At 39.3% G+C, this 18,624-nt stretch overlaps 1 protein-coding gene across 1 annotated transcript in view; it reads right to left on the bottom strand.

Moving 5' to 3' along the window:
* Positions 1-18,267, bottom strand: part of Ago4 (argonaute RISC component 4) — a 38,855-nt gene extending 20,588 nt beyond the window's left edge. The window contains exons 1-12 of the mRNA XM_026393364.2: positions 17,901-18,267; positions 12,230-12,395; positions 9,016-9,136; positions 6,481-6,662; positions 6,017-6,153; positions 5,772-5,906; positions 4,505-4,592; positions 3,145-3,292; positions 2,762-2,881; positions 2,481-2,609; positions 2,089-2,222; positions 469-653 (exon numbers count right to left, since the gene is read on the bottom strand). Of these exons, the coding sequence (XP_026249149.1) occupies positions 469-653; positions 2,089-2,222; positions 2,481-2,609; positions 2,762-2,881; positions 3,145-3,292; positions 4,505-4,592; positions 5,772-5,906; positions 6,017-6,153; positions 6,481-6,662; positions 9,016-9,136; positions 12,230-12,395; positions 17,901-17,919 (1,564 nt within the window). The 5' untranslated portion in view covers positions 17,920-18,267. The remainder of the gene's footprint in view (positions 1-468; positions 654-2,088; positions 2,223-2,480; positions 2,610-2,761; positions 2,882-3,144; positions 3,293-4,504; positions 4,593-5,771; positions 5,907-6,016; positions 6,154-6,480; positions 6,663-9,015; positions 9,137-12,229; positions 12,396-17,900) is intronic.
* Between the last annotated feature and the right edge of the window lie 357 nt (positions 18,268-18,624).

Raw genomic sequence — 18,624 nt, 5'->3', positions numbered from 1 at the left:
CCCACTCTGATATTTCTAAGTGCTTTTCATCACACATTCCAGTTCTCCCAGTTTTCTAGGCCGTGACAGGATTGTACTGCATTTCTTGCCCACATCCCCACCTGTCCTCCTGTCCTCCATATGGTTGGTTATGGCCAAGGAGATGCAAACAGAAAAGAGAGTGGAGGGCTAGCAACATTCCAAATAGTGACTGCTCTGCCAATCTGGGTCCCAGAGTGGGTATGACATGATGGCAAGGAGCAGAAGTCACCATCTACCTTCAATAGATACAAAGCAGGAGCAAGAAAGGGCCTTGTGAATGTTAGGCAAGGGCTCTACCTTTGAGTATACCCCTACCCACAATTTTCTTCTTTTGAACCACGGAGAGTTTGAGATTTTTTGTGACCTAGCTAGCCCTACCTAGCTTATCCTGACTGTCACACCTACTACTTGAAATCATCCCTCATTCAGCATTAAAGTGATCCATACCATATACTGGTGTCTTTCCCGGCAAGATAACAACTATCAGCTGTAGGCCCACATATGTCATTTTCAGATGTTTAAACATGGGCTCCACGCTGTCTGCACCTTGTGCGTACTTGCAGAAACATGGCTGACCCTGGATGGGCATTCCTGCATCCTTGGAGATTTTACGCAGTTGGTCAGTGAAACTTCTGTTGGAAAAAAAACCAGTGGCATAGTGCTTTCATTTCAGTGCACATTCTTAGCATGAATAGCCTCTTAAAATACTTTCAGTTCTGCAAATTCTTAGCCAAAATTAGAAACAAACAAATAAACAAACAAAAAAATTTTTTAACTAGTTGCCAAAATAGACTGGCAGTTGTACTACTGCAATTATAGTAGATAAGAATCTGTATTAATAAATCATCAGATTATCGTTTTGATTTTTTTCCAGTGCCAGGGATTGAACCCAAGCATTGAACCCAGGAATTGAACCTTGCACATGCTAAACAAATCTCTACTACTAAGCTAAACTGCCAGCTCCATCATTTTGAAATTTTCAATGATTATGGCTCAGCTGGGCCCCAAGACTAGAATAAAACTCCTGTTCAAAGATTTTTTAAAATATTGAAATTAGTCATTCTATTCAGAAGAAAAGAGGATCAAAATTTCAGGTAATAAACATTTTGGTAAGGCATACAAGAAGAGTTGGGTAAGCTTGTACTCAACTGAGAACACAGAAACTTGCTATTACAAAACCAGTGTATTTAGGATTACCATCTAACTTGTAAAAGATCTGTTTCAATAATAGTATCAAAAGAGATCACTTAAAATTGAAATTCACTTTTAAGTTTTAAATTTCAAATTTAAGATGTTATTTCAATCTATGTATAAAGATTTTACAATAATTTCTTTGCCAATATTTTGTAGGATTCCTTTCTTTCATCTCAGCTCACTTGACTTTTTCACCTTTTCCTTAACTTCCTTTATGTAGATAGATGCATCTGTAAGATGTGAGCCAATACTTCCAGCTAGTGATCTTGCCATCAAACAGGATCACTAGTAAAGTATTATTATTATTATCATCATCATCATCATCATCATCATTATTTGGGTTCCAGGGATTGAACTTAGGGGCACTCAACTACTGAGCCACATCCCCAGCCCTATTTTGTATTTTATTGGAGACAGGGTCTCGCTGAGTTGTTTAGCGCCTTGCCATTGCTAAGGCTGGCTTTGAATTTGCGATCCTCCTGCCTCTGCCTCCCGAGTCGCTGGGATTACAGGCGTGCGCCACCACACCCGGCTACACTAGTAAATAATAATGGCTAAAAATAAGTGAGTTTTTATCTTAGCTGAAAGATAAAATTAGCAGGAAAGGAATCTGAACTAAGAATTCTCCAAGTAGCGTTGCTTTAGCATTGTCACTCACAAAGTTCTGTTCTAAATATATAGAAACTGAGTCAGGTTCTTAATGTAATTCCCACGTTTGCAATTTACTATAACACAAGGTCTTTTCCACAGAGCCAGAGGGTATCACTACAGGAGTCAGGGATTTAGTGCCAGTGTACACAGCACATTCACATAAGGATGGTACTTTCATATCTGGAAGGGATACTACTAGGCTGAAAATACGAAGATACTCACTTTAGTAAATCTTCCCTACATTGTTTCTGAGGCGCAAAACAAGCAACTGCCCAAACTTTAATTTCAATGCCAGCATAAAACTGCTTTCCTCGCATGTCCCAGACACCCTGGTTGGGTGTGGCTACTGTTTTATTCTTTAAAACAAAACAAAACAAAAAAAAGAAACAAAAGAAAAGAGAAAGACATTACAATCTAAGGCCATTTTAATGTTGAGGAGGGAATAAACAAAATTCTATCTGGCATAAGCCAGAAGACAAAAAGCAATAATAAGCACAACTATGGGTAAATTCAATGTGGTGAAGTAGAAAAATTCTGGATTATAATCTTCTTTTGACCGGCGTGGCAGAAGCTTGCTGGGATTTTTTTTTTTTTTTTTTTTTTTTAAAGCTTACCCGTCCTCCATATTGCAACATTGGTGCTGGAAGCACCCTGCCTGTGAGCTCTGTCATTTCATTGTGCACAACAATCCCAAATTCTTTCAGGTAAGGATCAGGTCCGCCCACCATACTGTTACTCTTCACCTAAAAAAACAACAACAACAACAACAACAAAAAAAAAACCCAGAAAGTTTGCATATATAAAAACCAGAGTAACTGTGTCCCATCAGGAATCTTCTAGTTTTTTGTTTTTTCATCTTAGAGCTGGCTGATCTTGAAGACCAGGCCTTACTGACCAGTCTACTGATCTCTTCCTGTCTGTCAGGAGCAGATCTTGCTGTGGCTTTGATCATCGTGGAAGTCTGATTGTCTGTGAGTTTCTTTATACATCGCTGTCCTGCCACTATGTTACAGACCTGCCAAGAGACAAAGAGAAATTAGTCTGTGCAGTAATGGGTTTCTTCATTGTAAGCTTTTGCCAAATTATCCTATATCCTCCATTTCTAGAAAAATAAAAACTGTGAGACAGTGAAGTTATCTACCCAAAATACTTCAGAAAGATTAAATCCTACCACCACTTTAGAGTGGTATCTTTAATAATAATAACAATAATAATAATAATAATAATAATAACACAAGAGATTGGCAGATTGGCAAAACAAAATGTAGTTTAGCTTACCTCAAGTGGCAAGTATGTATGCTTTTGTTCTTGTCCCACTTGGAGACAGGGAAGATGGGGATATTTCAGCTGTAGACTATACTTTTGCTTAAAATATTGAGCTACTGTACATTCCATCGCTTGACCATTTTCTAGCTGCAAAGGAAAACTATGGGAGAGAATTTTAGAAATTCAAATTTTCCTAAATAAGTAAACAAATAGAGCCTATTAACATTTTCCTACCTTGATCAGTCACTTAAAAAACAAAGATCGGAGCAGCAGGTGTGGTTTAGTGACAGAGCACGTGCTAAGCTTGCACAAGGCCCTTGCACAAGGCCCTTGCACAAGGGTTTAATCCTTTGCATCACCAAACCCCCAGCCCAAAACAAACAAACAAGATCAATCTTTGAGTATTTTCAGTTGTCTCTTTAGTCTTTAGTTGTGAACCACAAGAAAAGAATTCAATTGAAATGATCTGTTTGTTAAACTATGATTACAAAAAAATTTAATTCAAAAATTGAAAGAATTTTTTTTATATTTGTTTTTTTTAGTTTTCACTAGACACAATATCTTTATTCTATTTATTTATTTTTATGTAGTGCTGAATATTGAACCCGGGGCCTCACACGTGCTAGGTGAGCTCTCTACTGCTGACCCTCAGAAAGAGTTCAATCCCTGGCTCCTGAGTTCAGTCCCTGGCACCCCCCTTCCCAACAACAACAAAAAAATTACAAAACAATATAAGTCTTCCCATGACAGGGTTATATGACTTCTAGGTTTCAACAGAACTTGCAGGCCCTGTATTGAGAACTACAACAGTATGATAAATGATGCTGATAATATGGCTCTGCATTGTTAAATAAAAGTTGACCTATGTTTAACATGCTAATTTTAAAAGGTGAATGGAATTGAAGGCAGGAAATATGTTTCATAAAAATCTGTCCAAGGTGGGTGTAACTGCACATAGCTGTAGTCCCAGCTACTTAGGAGGCTAAGGCTGGAGAAGTGATTGAGCCCAAGTGTTCTAGACCAGCCTGGGCAAAAAAAGCAAGATCCAACTCAAAAGAAAAGAAAAAGAAACAAATATCTCTATGAAAAATATTTCAAACATTTTTTAAAGCTTTGGTATTAAAATAAAGATTCTGGTAATCTTGAAAATTATACTACATGTGGCTCAGTGATAGAATGCTTGCCTAGCATATGTGAGGCACTGGGTTGGATCCCTGGCTCCACATAAAAATAAACATAAAATAAAGGTGTTGTGTCCATCTACAAATAAAAAAAATATATTTAAAAAATTATACTACAGTTTTCACAAATAATTTTAGTAGCTTCCTTTGTTACCAAAAATGTTATATCATTTTAGATGTGATTAACATACGTTTGATGACTGGCTGGTCGTCTAGTCACATTACAAACTCGATATTTTCGTTTCATCTGTCCACAGTGAGTCACTTCAACTTTGAGACCTAAAGTTAAAAAAAAAAAAAAAAAAGCCAAAACGTTACAAAAACTGATTCAAGTGTTGTTTCGTTTTATTTTTTTGCCATACTAGGAATCAAACCCAGGAGCATTTTTGTTTTGTTTTGTTTTTATTACTGAGTCACATCTCCAGACATTTTCAATTTCTATTTTGAAACAAGGACTTGCTAAATTGCAGTGGCTGGCCTGGAACTTGTTGAACATTGTTTTTTTTAAAAAATCATGACATTACCTGGCCAGGTGGTGCACACCTGTAATCCCACAGACTCAAGAGGCTGAGATAGGAGGATCACAGGTTTGAGGCCAGCCTTGGCAATTTAGCAAGACCCTCAGGAATTCACAAAATAAAAAGGCTGAGGAACCTCTGGTACCAAATAAATAAATAGAAATAAAAATCATTAACAGGCAAAACCCCTCAACTAAGCATAATAAATTAGAACTCAGATGATCTAAGATGTTTAACATACTCTGTTAATTCATTCAGTAAATATTTAATAAGTATTAACTACATTCTGAAATTTATTCTCAGCTCTGGAGACAACCCTCATGAAATTTATACTATAGTGAGAGAATATAGCTAACTATAAGTGAAGAAGAAAAGAAATTCCAAAAGGATAATAAATAAACTTGCATTATTTTATTAAAAGGTAAAGTTTTTTTTTGGAGGGGGCAGGGATTGAACCCAGGAGTGCTTAACCACCAAACCAATCCCCAGCCCCTTTTTCTATGTTTTATGTTGAGACAGGGTCTCGCTAAGTTGCTGAGGCTGACTTTGAACTTGTGATCCTCCTGCCTCAGCCTCCCAAGCTACTGGGATTACAGATGTGTGCCACTGCATGTAGCTGGTAAAGTTTTTAAGTAGGTAAGGATAATTTTATTGAGAGACTGACACATGACAGATATTGTACCAGGAAACTTTGTAAACCTAATTGCATTTAATTCTCACAACTCTGCAGACATATATTATTGCCTGTTCCTTGAGATGAATAATTTAAATAAACCAGGACTCACAGTGTTAGTTTATTTAAATTATTAGGTAGGTGGTTAAGGAACTTGCCCAACTAACTAGGCTGGGATGGAAGCCCAACCTTTTCTGACTTCAAAGCCAAGGCCACTTACACCATACATAGTTGCCTCACCAAGACTATATTAATGGAAACACCTACCTCTGATTTCTTTGGTAAACTTGACACGCTGGGAGTCTGTTAGAGGTTTGGTCTGTTCATTGATGTTCTGAATGTCTAAAACCTCACACATGAACTCAATAATAGGCTGAGCCCTGTAGAAAGCAGTTGCAGATACTAACAGAGAGGAAAGATGTTTAGCTTTAGGGGGAAGGGAAGGGCCAAAAAACAAACAAGCAAACAAAAAACAGCCAAAAAGTTAATGAATAAAGAGAGTTCCATCCTACCATCAATGTTGAGCATCATGTTCCACATAGCAGGTCTTACAGACTGATGGAAACCAAACCAAACCTCTCTGCCCCCTCCCAGAGGGTGGTAGTAACCTTCAGGAGGTGAGAAGAAGGAACGACCCACCGGAGTATACCTGGAGAAATAAGAGTGCATGTTTCATAACAAAAACTTGAAAGGGGCTGGGGTTGTGGCTCAGTGGTACAGTGCTTGCCTAGCATGTGTGAGGCCCTGGATTCGATCCTCAGCACCACATAAAAATAAATAAATAAAATAAATGTCTATCAACAACTAAAACAAAAAATTTAAAAAAAAAACCTTGAAAGACTTTTCATTTCACTCTGAACTTTGTGAGCTGAAATTAAGTTTGAATTATGACTTATACAGAACTTTTCAGTGGTTAAATGTAACCTACCAAAAAGTCTGAACATCTACGGGAAGGAATCCAAACCAAGGTACTGACCTCATAGAGGGAAGATGTCTTGTGATAACATCAAGTGCTTGTACTGAGTCATCTGGGACTTCATTCAAGTGCCCAGCTAAAGCTTCTAAAAGCAACTGAAGGCTTACAACAGACACCCATTGAACAGACACTTTGAAGGTTTGGTCTTTACCCTCACCTGGGAGGGTCACTTCCATATCAACCTAGGAGAAAAAATACATATGTACAAATATACATGTTTACAAAGTCTGTGGGAAAGATTTCAAGAATATTTAATAATGACTTATGCATAAATGTCTTTATTTTAACATTTTCTGTAATTATAAAACATTGGAAACAATGTAAGTATCCATCAATAATTTAATGTGGATTACTATACAATAGTTAAAAATAAGTAGATACTACAATATGGATGAAGTTTTTTTTTTTTTTTTTTTTTTTTTTTTTTTTTTTAAAGAGAGTGAGAGACAGTGAGAGAGAGGGAGAGAATTTTTAATATTTATTTTTTAGTATTTGGCAGACACAACATCTTTGTTTGTATGTGGTGCTGAGGATCGAATGCCAGGCGAGCGCGCTACCGCTTGAGCCACATCCCCAGCCCGTGGATGAAGTTTAAAAACATTACACTAAGTGAAATAAGCCAGACAGAGCCATGCGTCACCACAATCCCAGTAACTAGGGAGGCTGAGGCAGGAAGATTACAAGAGCGAGGCCAACCTCAGCAATTTCATAAGGCCCTAAGCAACTTAGAGAGACCCTGTTTCAAAATAAAAAATAAAATAAAATAAAAAGGACTGGGGATGTGGCTCAGTTGTGAAGTGTCCCTGGGTTCAAACCCTAATACCACCACCAACAACAACAAAAGTCAGACACAAAAAGACAAATACTATGTAATTCCACTTATATGAGGTACCTAGAATACTCAAATTCATAGAGAAACAGTAAAATAGTGGTTACCAGGGACTGGGGCAGTTAGGTATGAGGAGTTACCATTTGATGAGTTTCTGTTTGAGATGATAAAAAAAAAAGTTCTGGAGATGGGTGGTGGTGATGACTGCGCAACAGGGTGAATGCACTAAATGATGGTGAATTGTACACTTCAAAATGACTAAGATGATATATTTTATGTTATATATATTTTGCCATAATAAAATAATTGAAGTTGAAAAAAATAATAAGATAGATCTAAATGCATATAAATGAAAAGACCTCCTAGGCATATTGCTGAATGGAAAAACAAATCACAAAATATATGTGAAAAAAGCATATCTATAAATATGCACGAATAATTAATACATATAAAATATTTTAAAAGATATATGCCAAATTATTATAGCAATATCCTTTAAAAAGGAAAATGGAATGGAGAGGTGCAAATAGGAGGAAGAGGCAAGAAGCCACAACATTTCTAGACTGTCTAGATAAGCTATAATGAACATATATTCACATATTACTGTTTTAATTTTAAAAAATAAGTGTTTAAAAAAGTACTATGGTATTATTAATGTATTTTCACAAGTGAGAATTATAAAAACTCCACTGTTCAGATCTAGATAGTATTTCTTTAAAGTACATTATTAATACGAGAAATTTTAAATAAGATATATGTAAAGAAGAGATGACAGGGCTGGGGTTGGGGCTCAGTGGCAAAGCGCTTGCCTCACACATGTGAGGCACTGGGTTCAATCCTCAGCATCACATAAAAATAAACAAACAAAATAAAGATATTAGGAAAAAAAAGATAAGGTGACAAAATCAATTAATAATAATTAATATTATTCTGTAGATTGAACCCAGAAGCATTCTACCACTAAATTATATCTCCAGCTAATTTTTACTTTATTTATTCATCTTTTAATATATATATTTTTAGTTGTTGATGGACCTTTACTTTTTTTTTTAGTTGTAGATGGACATAATATCTTTATTTTCATTTATTTATTTTTTTATGTGGTACTGAGGATTGAACCCAGCACCTCATGCATGCAAGGCAAGCGCTCTACCACTGAGCTACAACCCAGCCCTGGACCTTTATTTTATTTATTTATTTATTTGCAGTGCTGAGCATCCATCCAGTGCCTCACACATGCTAGGCAAGCACTCTACCACTGAGCCACAACCCCAGCCCTTTATTTATTTATTTATTTTTTTTTTTTAGTTATAGATGGACACAATACATTTATTTTGTTTATTTTTATATGGTGCTGAGCATCAAACCCAGTGCCTCACACATGCAAGGCAAGTGTTCTACTGCTGAACCCCAACCCCAGCCCCTTACTTTATTTTTTGATACAGGATCTCATTAAATTGCTGAGGCTGGTCTTGAACTTGCAATTCTCCTGCCTCAGCCTCCTAAATAGCTGGGATTGCAGGTATGCACCACTGCACCTGGCTTCAACCTAAATTCTAATGCTCATCTCATCTTCAATTATCAGTAAACAAGAGACAACTGAATATGGACAGAATATCACATGTATCATTACTATGAAAAAAAACATTTTTGCCATATGTAATTACTACTACTTGACCTAAGTGTTTCTTGCTGTTAACACTTACCCTATCCCGTCCAATTGGCAGTGGATGTGCTGTGTACATGTTTCTTTTGCCATCATAGCCAGGCTGCCGATCACCAAATATCTGCATCTTGAAGTGTCTCACCATTGTATCTACTACCTCCCTTAACAGTAATGGAGATAGTGGTAGTTAGCTTTGTGAAATGGTGAACAGTAAGGAAAGTATCACTGTACCTTCATCAGCTAAATTCAGTTAATACTACTTGGAAAATGTAAGAGTCAGTCTCTACTGATTCAAATAACTTTTAAAAATTAGTTATCTAAAGAAAGGTAGCAACAAATGAACAAAGGTAACTGCAAGATGATAACACAAGGGGAGAATAAAAGGAAAAAGAGCACAACATTTCTGGCATCCTATCGAACTCCTCTTTCCCAACTCCTCTCCTGAGACAAACTTTTAAGAATAACCAAACTCAGGCCAGGTGCCCTGGCACACACCAGAATTCTAGGGACTCGGGAGGCTGAGGCAGGAGGATCACATATCAAAGAGCCTGGGAAACTGGCAAGACCCCATTTCAAAAAATAAGGTGGTGCATGCCTGTAATCCCAGTGGCTAGGGAGGCTGGGAGGCAGGAGGATCTCGAGTTCAAAGCCAACCTCAGCAAACGCAAGGTGCTTTTGCTCAGTGAGACCCTGTCTCTAAATAAAATTGAAAATAGGGGGCTGGGATTGTGGCACAGTGGTAGCGCACTCCTCTAGCACGGGCGGGACTCAGGTTCGATCCTCAGCACCACATAAAAATAAACACATTATGTTGTATCCATCTATACCTAAAAAATAAATACTAAAAAAAAAAAAAAAGAAAAGAAAATAGGGCTGGGAAGGTGGCTCAGTAGTCAAGCGTCCCTGAGTTCAATCCCTGATTATCCCCCATACCCCCCCCCAAAAATAGCTGGGGATATAACACAAAGGTAGACTATTCCTGGGTTCAATCCCCAGTGCTTCAAAAAAGAAAAAAAAATATAGGCTGGGGTGCAGCTCAGTGGTAGAGTATGGCCTATAAGAATGCATGAAGGCTGGGGTTGTGGCTCAGTGGAATATTTGCCTTGCATATGTGAGGCACTGGGTTCAATCCTCAGCACCAAATAAAAATAAGTAAATAAAGATGTTGGTGTTCATCACTAAAAATAATATTTAAAAAAAGAGAATGAATGAAAGGGAGCTTTCTAGATTTCTAGAGTTTCTCTAATCTTACCTCCTAGCATATTTATACACACACATATGAATACATCTCAGTGGCTCCCCCCAACCTTATTCCTATCTTTCTATCTTTCCTCTCTGCTTTATTTTTTTTATCACATCTTATTTATCTACTTTTGCTCTTCCCAATCAGAAGAGAAACTGAATAGAAACTCTTCAAGGGTATGATTTTTTTTTTTTAACCGACTCAGGGTCTTTTACTTTTCTCTACACCTTTTATGCCATGAATTCCTAGGGCATAAGTTACAGCAGCTTAGACGGGCTCTCACAAAGTTTGCATCTCTGGGCAGAGCAGGTGGCACTTCAGCTGAACCCAGGTCTTCTCTTTGGCTTCCTTCCTTTTGTGATCATTTTCCTTTGCACATTTCATGAGGCTATTTTCAGCTTACAGAGAGAGTGCTTAATATGCTCAATATGCACATTTGTTCTCTTGGCAGGAAGTTTGCTCTTAACGAGTTTGTTTACAACAATGCCAAGAGTATGCTGGCCAACACCAGAGACTCTTCCAGTTTTACCATGGAAACACTTTGGGGCATTCCTTTTTGAACAGGATCCATTCCCTTGATGTTTATAGCAACACCTTTTCTATAGATTCACATGTATATGACCAATGGAATGATACCATGTTTTCTAAAAGGCCTAGAGAACATACAGCAGGTACCTCTCTTCTTTCCCTCTGTGTTCATCACTTTATCAAATTACTGGAACATTGCAGCTCTGGTCAAAAGACAAGAATAAAAACTTTTGCCTTTGTGGTTGTTGTTCATCTGTTTTGCAGTGCTGGGGATCGGACCCAGGACCTTGAACATGCTAGGCAAGTACTGTACCACTGAGCTTCATCCCAAGCCTGTGCCTATTTTATTCATATTGTATTCCCACAGCACAGAAAAACATCCGGTACAGAGTAAGCACTCCTGACAATATTTGTTGAACGGACCAAATTTAGCCATTGTCATCACTTCTATTACCATTGATCTCTGCTGTACCATAGTTGAATAATTATGGTCTTACATAACACTGAACTGTACCAGAAAGCCACATGATTAATCTATAATGAGAAAAAAAGTTAAGCAGCACAAAACATTTCACTTGACAGCAAAAGCATTCTTAGAAAAGCAAGACTCAACAAATCAAAGACTGCTTAAATATCACTACATGGAAATAAAGAAAAGTAAAGTGGATATAGATTAATTTTTGCTACAGGGTATATATTCATATCTGGTAAATTCCTGATACCAACAATAAAACTTATATCACCTAATCAGACCCCCTCTTGGATAATGCAAGGAAACAGATATCTCTGTAAGCTTACTTTTTTTAGTGCTACAAGATAATTCTGTCTTTCACTTAATACTTCTCATGTCCAGTAAAACACTTAAAAATAAAATTTGAATTTCCAGATACTTCTATTTTCCATAGACATGAATGTCTTCATCTATTTTTTTACAAATTTCAGCTAGGTCAAGCAGAGTGGCACACATTCATAATCCCAAAGACATGTGTTGTTCTAAAGTAGGAGTAATATAAATTTGAGGCCAGTTTAAGAAACTTAGCAAGAACCGTCTCAAAATGAAAAGATAAAATAAGCCACGCAAGGTGCCGCACGCTTGTAATTCCAATGATTTGGGAAGCTGAGGCAGGAGAATTACAAGTTAAAGGCCAGCCTAGGCAACTTTGTGAGATCCTGTCTCAATAAAAATTAAAAAGGGCTCAGTGGTAGCATCTTTGGGTTCAATCCTCAGTACAGAAAAAAAATGTAAATAAAATTTCTGCTACCCTTGGTTAAAGAAAGAGCTATCTTTTTTCATTCAATGATTGACTAATGAAATATGCAGCACTTTGTTAGAACCAAAGAGGATAACTACCTAAGAAACTTACCATCTTGGATTACAAACAAAGCATATCTGTTGAAAGAATTCAGATAGCAATACGATACATAATAAACAAATCATATGCACTTATATATGTGAAGAACATATACTCTTTCTAATCCTTACCTGTTGACTCTACGAGGCCGTTTTTCTGGTTTAATATCCACATCATAGTGATACACATCTATTTTAGGGATCTGAACCTGAAAATGATTAGCTAACAGTCGAATTGGTTTTCCAACAGTTCCAAGGCCCGGACGACGAGGTGGCTGAAAGAGGCTAGTCGGAGGTCCTAAAGAGACAGAAAGATATTTGCTGTGCTATTTGGTTAAGAAGGAGAATATTCCTTTCATCATCATCATCATGATAGTTGTAATTACCAGTATCTTACTATTCACTGAACATCTCTGATATAGAGTTTAGGGTGTTTGTTCACCTAAGGGTCTCCAGATTTCTAAATATTTTACCATATTGCTATTATTTTGAATATAGGAGTCATCAAAATTAGATAGCTAGGTGTGGTGGCACATGCCTGTAATCCCAGAGTCTCCAGAGACTGAGGTAGAAGGACTGCACGTTTAAGACCAGCCTCAGCAACTTAGTGAGGCTCTACGCAACTTAGCATGACCCTGTCTCAAAATAAAAAAATTAAAAAGAGTTGGTGAAGTGACTCAGTGGTTAGGCACCCCTGTGTACAATCCCTGGTATGGGGAAAAAAAAAGTCAACTTTTAAACCATTTTTGCTGTCTACTGGTATTTACTTCTAAATATTGAAGTAACATGCTTATAATGTTTGTTCTTGGTTTACATAGAAGATGATTATTTAGTATGCTTATTATCACCCCATCTCCACAGAATTCCTCTCTCCTCTCTTTCTCCCCTCTCCTCTCTCTCAACTGAACATCTACAACTTTTCAGCAGGAAAGGATTTTGTGTTACAATCTGGGAAATATTTGTCTAGATAAACCCTTACTTCCTTTGATGAGAATATCAAATGAACTCAGGCCTTAAAATTGAGCATCTTTTCTGCTCTGAATAGGTGTGAAGCAAAGTGGGCTATGGTGACAATGGAAAGATCCAAATTTTTCTGCAATGGCATTTCACTAAGAACAAAGAATTCAGTGAGGAGAGAAAGCTTTGGCAGGATAAGCTGTTCTGATGCAACATCTCTTAGAATAATTAATATTTTAATGAAATATGTAATGGTTGATCACCATATATTAATAAACCACTAAAATTTTTTTACCCGTTATACCCATTGTTCATTTTTCTCCTAAATTCTACTTGTTCTTCAAAACTCTGTTCAGGTTCTGGGTATAGTGGTTCATATCTGTAATCCCATCTATTTGGGAGGCTGAGGCAGGAGGATCGCAAGTTTAAGGCCAGCCTCAGCAATTTATCCAGGCCCTAATCAACCCAACAAGACCCTGTCTCAAAATAAAAAGGGCTGAGGATGTGACTCAATGCTAGAGTACCCCTGAGTTTACACCCCAGTACCAACAAAACCAAACAAACACTCCCAGTTCAGGGGCAACCTCCTCGGAAAGTGTTTCTTGATCACTCCAGACTAGAGGCTCCATCTTCTATATTCCCACGCCTCTCTGTACAGGGTAGCACTTAGCACAAGCATAAGAAACCACTTCTTAAATTACCCTGTCTCCTCCTCTAGTCTGTAAATTCTTAGAAGAAACAGATCTGCAGTTCACAATCTCTTCAACATCTAATTCAACATTTAGCATGTTGTAAGAACTCACAAATGTTAAACTGAACAATGTCAATAAATCCAAATAGAAACTAAACAGAAAACTCATCCCTAACATTCATGAATTATTTTTCAATAAGGCAAAAGCACATAATTTATATCAAAAGCATTTTTAAATTTTATTAGTGGTTGTTGGATATTTATTTTTATGTGGTGCCGAGAATCAAACCCAATACCTCACACATGCTAGGCAAGCACTCTACCATTGAGCCATAACCCCAGCCCTCAAAAGCATTATTGCTTAAAGTTGTTCCACTTTTGGTGTAGAAGGGGATCTATTTGGGTGTGATAAGATAACTGTGATCAAGGCAAGAAGTAAGCAATAAATAATGTCAGAAGCAGCAGGCATACTAAATCAACCCAATTAAATCAGATAAGCCATCGCTGCATTTTCCAAGACACATTTAAGCAATCATTATAACAAATTAGAAGAAATCCAGCTTTATAGTAAAAATTTGGAAAAAGAAACTTACATCAAGTACCTTGCCTATGACTTTGATTTTAAATAATGACTAGAATCTAGGTCTCCTAACTCCCAATCAGTACATTTTCCCTCCAGTGTTCTTCACAATCCTCTGGATACTTCACTGAAGTGCCTGATGTCTAAGGAACAGAGGCAGAGGGATTTAAAGAAAAGGAATTAAGAAGCAGAAGGCTCGGGGCTGGCATTATATCTCAATGGTAGAGCGCTTGCCCAGTGTGAGGCACTGGGTTTGATCTTCAGCACCACATAAAAATAAACAAATAAATAAATAAATAAATAAATAAATAAATAAATAAAATGAAGGTATTGTGTCTATCTAAAACTTGGAAAAAAAAAAAAGTAGAGTGTCAGAGTGCAGCTTAGGACAGTATCTGCCTAGGACACAGAAGGCCCTGAGTTCAATCCCTAGCACCAAAAAAAAAAAAAAAAAATATATATATATATATATACACACACACACACACATATATGTATATCTATGTGTATACATATATATGTATATATATACACATACTAATTTTTCTTTCTTTAAAAAAATTTTTTAGTTGCAGTTGGACACAGTGGCTTTAATTAGTTTATATGTTATTTATTAATTATTATTATTATTACTAGTTAATTAATTAATTTATTTGTTTATGTGGTGCTGAGGATCAAATCCAGGGCCTTGCGTGTGCTAGGTGAGCAAGCTACCTCTGAGCCACAATTCCAGCCCCTGTTTTTTTTTTTATAAGAAAATGTACAGAGTGATCATTTTTTAATAAACTTGGAATAATTAATAAATTAATATTTAATAAACTTGAAATACTTGGGGGGGGAGGAGGTACTGAGGATTGAACCCAGGGGCACTTAACCACTGAGCCGCATCCCCAGCCCTTTCTATTTTTTGAGACAGGGTCTTGCTAAATTACTGATGCTGACTTTGAACTTGTGATCTTCCTGCCTCAGCCTCCCATGTCACTAGGATTATGGGTGTGCACCACCTCACCCAGCTAAAATCTTTATTCCACATCTGATATTTTTGAAATTGGTAAACTGTCTACTTACTTAGTGAAGCAGTAAAACACAGTGGCTAAAGGCTCTGGATCCAAACTACCTGGGTGTCAGTTCTGGTTTTACCACTTCCTAACCTCATGACCTGGGGCCAGTTTTTGGTTTTCTTGCACCTCAGTTTCCCATCTATAAGGTAGGAGTGTGTGATAATATCATCTGTTTCATAAGGCTAGAGTGATGATTCTATGAAATGATGTATATAAAAGGCTTACCATAGTGCCTTGCAACAGTAAGTGCTCAATAAATGTTAGCTATTATTATTGCACTTGCATAAAGATTAGAGCTAGTGGGCTGGGGTTGTAGCTCAGTGGGACAGCGTTTGCCTAGCATGTGTGAGGCACTGGGTTTGATCCTCAGCACCACATAAAAATAATAAATAAAAATAAAGTCACTGTGTCCATCTACAAGTAAAGAAAAATATTTTTTTTAAAAAGATTATAGATAGTGCTCAAACTCCTGAATTTTATATTGGTGGCATTTCCAAAATTTGGTAAAAGATTTCCCCAAAAAGGAAACACGTGACTTAACCCAGAATAGTGAGGTTAACCTTAAATGAGAAGAATATTAAACAAGGAGTCAGATGTCCCAGACTCTGGTGGTCGCTTGACCACTCAGCTTTGAGACATTGATGAAGTCATTTATACTCTCCAATCCTTACTCTTCTTATCTGTAAAATGGGGAAAATACCCATCTTTTCTACCTCCCAGAGGATCAAAACAGCTAATAGTTATGAAAGCACTTTCCAAAAGCACTGCAAAAATAAGTTATAATCAATAGAACCAAAATAAATGTGTTTGGCACTGGGTTTGATCTGTGGTTAGTGAGAATTTTCTACAACCTTAACAATCCTGGGTGAATGATTAGTCTTCAAACCTGCAAAAGCTGAAATCAAACCAAGTAGGGAAAGATGTCTCTTGAGCAATTTCTAAGGACACCAGGCTGATCCTTTCCATGAAACTCAGTTTGTGACACAGTTACATAGTCTCTTTCCATATCATCTCATAAATGCAACAGTTGTTTCAATTACAAATTATTCATAGGAGGAAGGGAAGAAACACTTGTTGAGCATTTCTAATGCATTAGTCTTTACAATAAAATTTCTCTCATACATTATCTCATTTCATTCTCACAACAATCTTATACCACATAATTATTATTACCCTCATTTATAGATGAGGAAATGGAAGTTCAAAGGAATTAAGTAATTTGCCCAGGGTCATCAACTATTAAATTACTAGACTGAATTTGAACAGAGGTCTATTACATTCTGAAGTCCTGATCATGCCTTTAGCTGAGGGCCATATGTGAAGTAACTTAGCATAACACTCATACTGAAGTTTATCAAATAATGTGAATGTGGCAAACTAATTTATTTTTTATAGGCATATGAAATTCGATTATGAGAGACTTTAAAAAAATAAACTTTAAGCAGCAAATTAAGGTATGGTTTAATCACTCAGCTATGCAAACAAGTTCTAAGTAAACAAACTTGCAAAGTTTCCAAACTCCAATGGTAAGTCTAATTTTCTATGCACTAAAAAACAAAATTAAACATTCTACAACTAAGTCGTTAGGCAGATAAGGTTTGAATATTAAAATTAATTCCACCATGGCCCTAAACCTGCCCTACTTAGCCAACGCATTAGAAACCTGTTGGGGGTTTGAGGTGGGTGCATCAGACTCCAATCACAGTGCATCTTGGAATGGTCCCTCTGGTGGGCTGAGTGAGGGAGATAACCAGAGGCCATCACTACCCACCTGGAGCTACAGTTTCCAAAGCACTTTCTCCTTTATTTGATCCTCATAACCTCTCATGACCCATTAGAAGAGAACTCGGGTTATTGATGTCTGTACTGGGGTGCACTGGCTACAAATTCCCCTGTCACTCAAGGCTAACCCACACCATTCTGAGACTGACAGAAGCCAAACTTCGCGTTGGACATTTTGTCCCTTAGCCTTCAGGCGTCATGAGAAGTGTTTTGGGGAAGTTCTCCTTCATCTGAAGGATCTGGGCCATCTCCCAATAGAAAGAAAAACAGGGGTGCGGCCCCAAACCAAGAACACCCTTAGTAGTAGATGGGGGGGGGGGTCCTTCCTGGGCTGGGCCAGGCCTCCGCATGCACCGGGCTCAGGTTGTCATTTATGAAGCCCAAACTAGCCCTGGAGCACAGATCCTCTCCTGAGATAGGGTCAGGTCTCCGCTGTCCCCGGGGGCACGGGTCACCTTCCTGGGCCTCCCTCCCCTAGACCTCAAGATTCAGCCCAAGGCTGGGGCGCGGTCCCCGCCCTCCCCGCCCTCGCCCGCCCGCTCGCGGCCCGGGTTAGCTCTCTCCGCCTTGCGCAGAAGGGCAGGGTCCCCTTCCCCGAGGCCTGGAGGCCCGAACCCGGGTACGCACGGGCCGGTGAGGGCGACAGGGCAGAGACAGTCCCTCCCGCCCACCTGTCCGCCAGTCCCGGGCCCCGGGTCCCGGGTCCGGCCCCGGCCCGAGCGCGCTCCTCACCGGGTCCCAGCGCCTCCATGGCGGCGGCGGGGGCCGCCTCGCCCCGGTCCCCGGTGCCTCCCGCTCCGGGCCCCGCCGCCGCCGCCGCGTAACGCTTGATCTCCGGAATATTGGCGCTGGGGGGGCGCCGCGGAGACGCGGGCGCTGGGCAGGGGGCGGCGGCGGCGCCCGGCCTGGGGACAGGGACCCGGCTCCCGCGGCTCTTCCGGCCTCAGCGACAACAAAAACAATCCCCGCCGCCGCCGCCACTGCCAGCGGGAGCGGGAGCTAGAGCGGGAGCTAGCGCGCGCGCCTGCCGGGTGGGGAGGAGGCGACGGGCGCGCGCGGCCGGGGGTCCCGGTTGGCCAAGGGGGCGTGCGCGGCCCCGGGCGCGGGGTCCACTGAACCCTGCCCGGGACAGGGGGCGGGTTGCGGTGGGACGGACGCGCGCCCGGAGGGGCAGTGCCCAGAGGACGTGTCGGGCACGCGCCCGCCGGCCCGCTCTGCCCTGTGCGCTTGAGGCGGCCATGGGGCAAATGGCTCTCGGGGCTACTTGGGACCACCACCTGGGTGTCAGGATGCGCAGCGACCCTCAAAAGATCTGAATTCCATCCCTGCTGATCCACAGGGCCAGTTCTCCACTTCTGTTGGTGTCCTGAGATTCACATCGGGTACCTCTCCTCTCTCTTCTAATCCTGTCTATATGTCTCTTCTTTCTCCTGTCTTCTCCGGGGTCAGAGAACAC

The sequence above is a fragment of the Urocitellus parryii genome, chromosome 11, assembly GCF_045843805.1.
Source record: "Urocitellus parryii isolate mUroPar1 chromosome 11, mUroPar1.hap1, whole genome shotgun sequence".
NCBI lineage: Eukaryota > Metazoa > Chordata > Mammalia > Rodentia > Sciuridae > Urocitellus > Urocitellus parryii.
The sequence above is the reverse complement of the archived record's forward strand: the minus strand, read 5'-3'. Positions and strand labels throughout refer to the sequence as shown.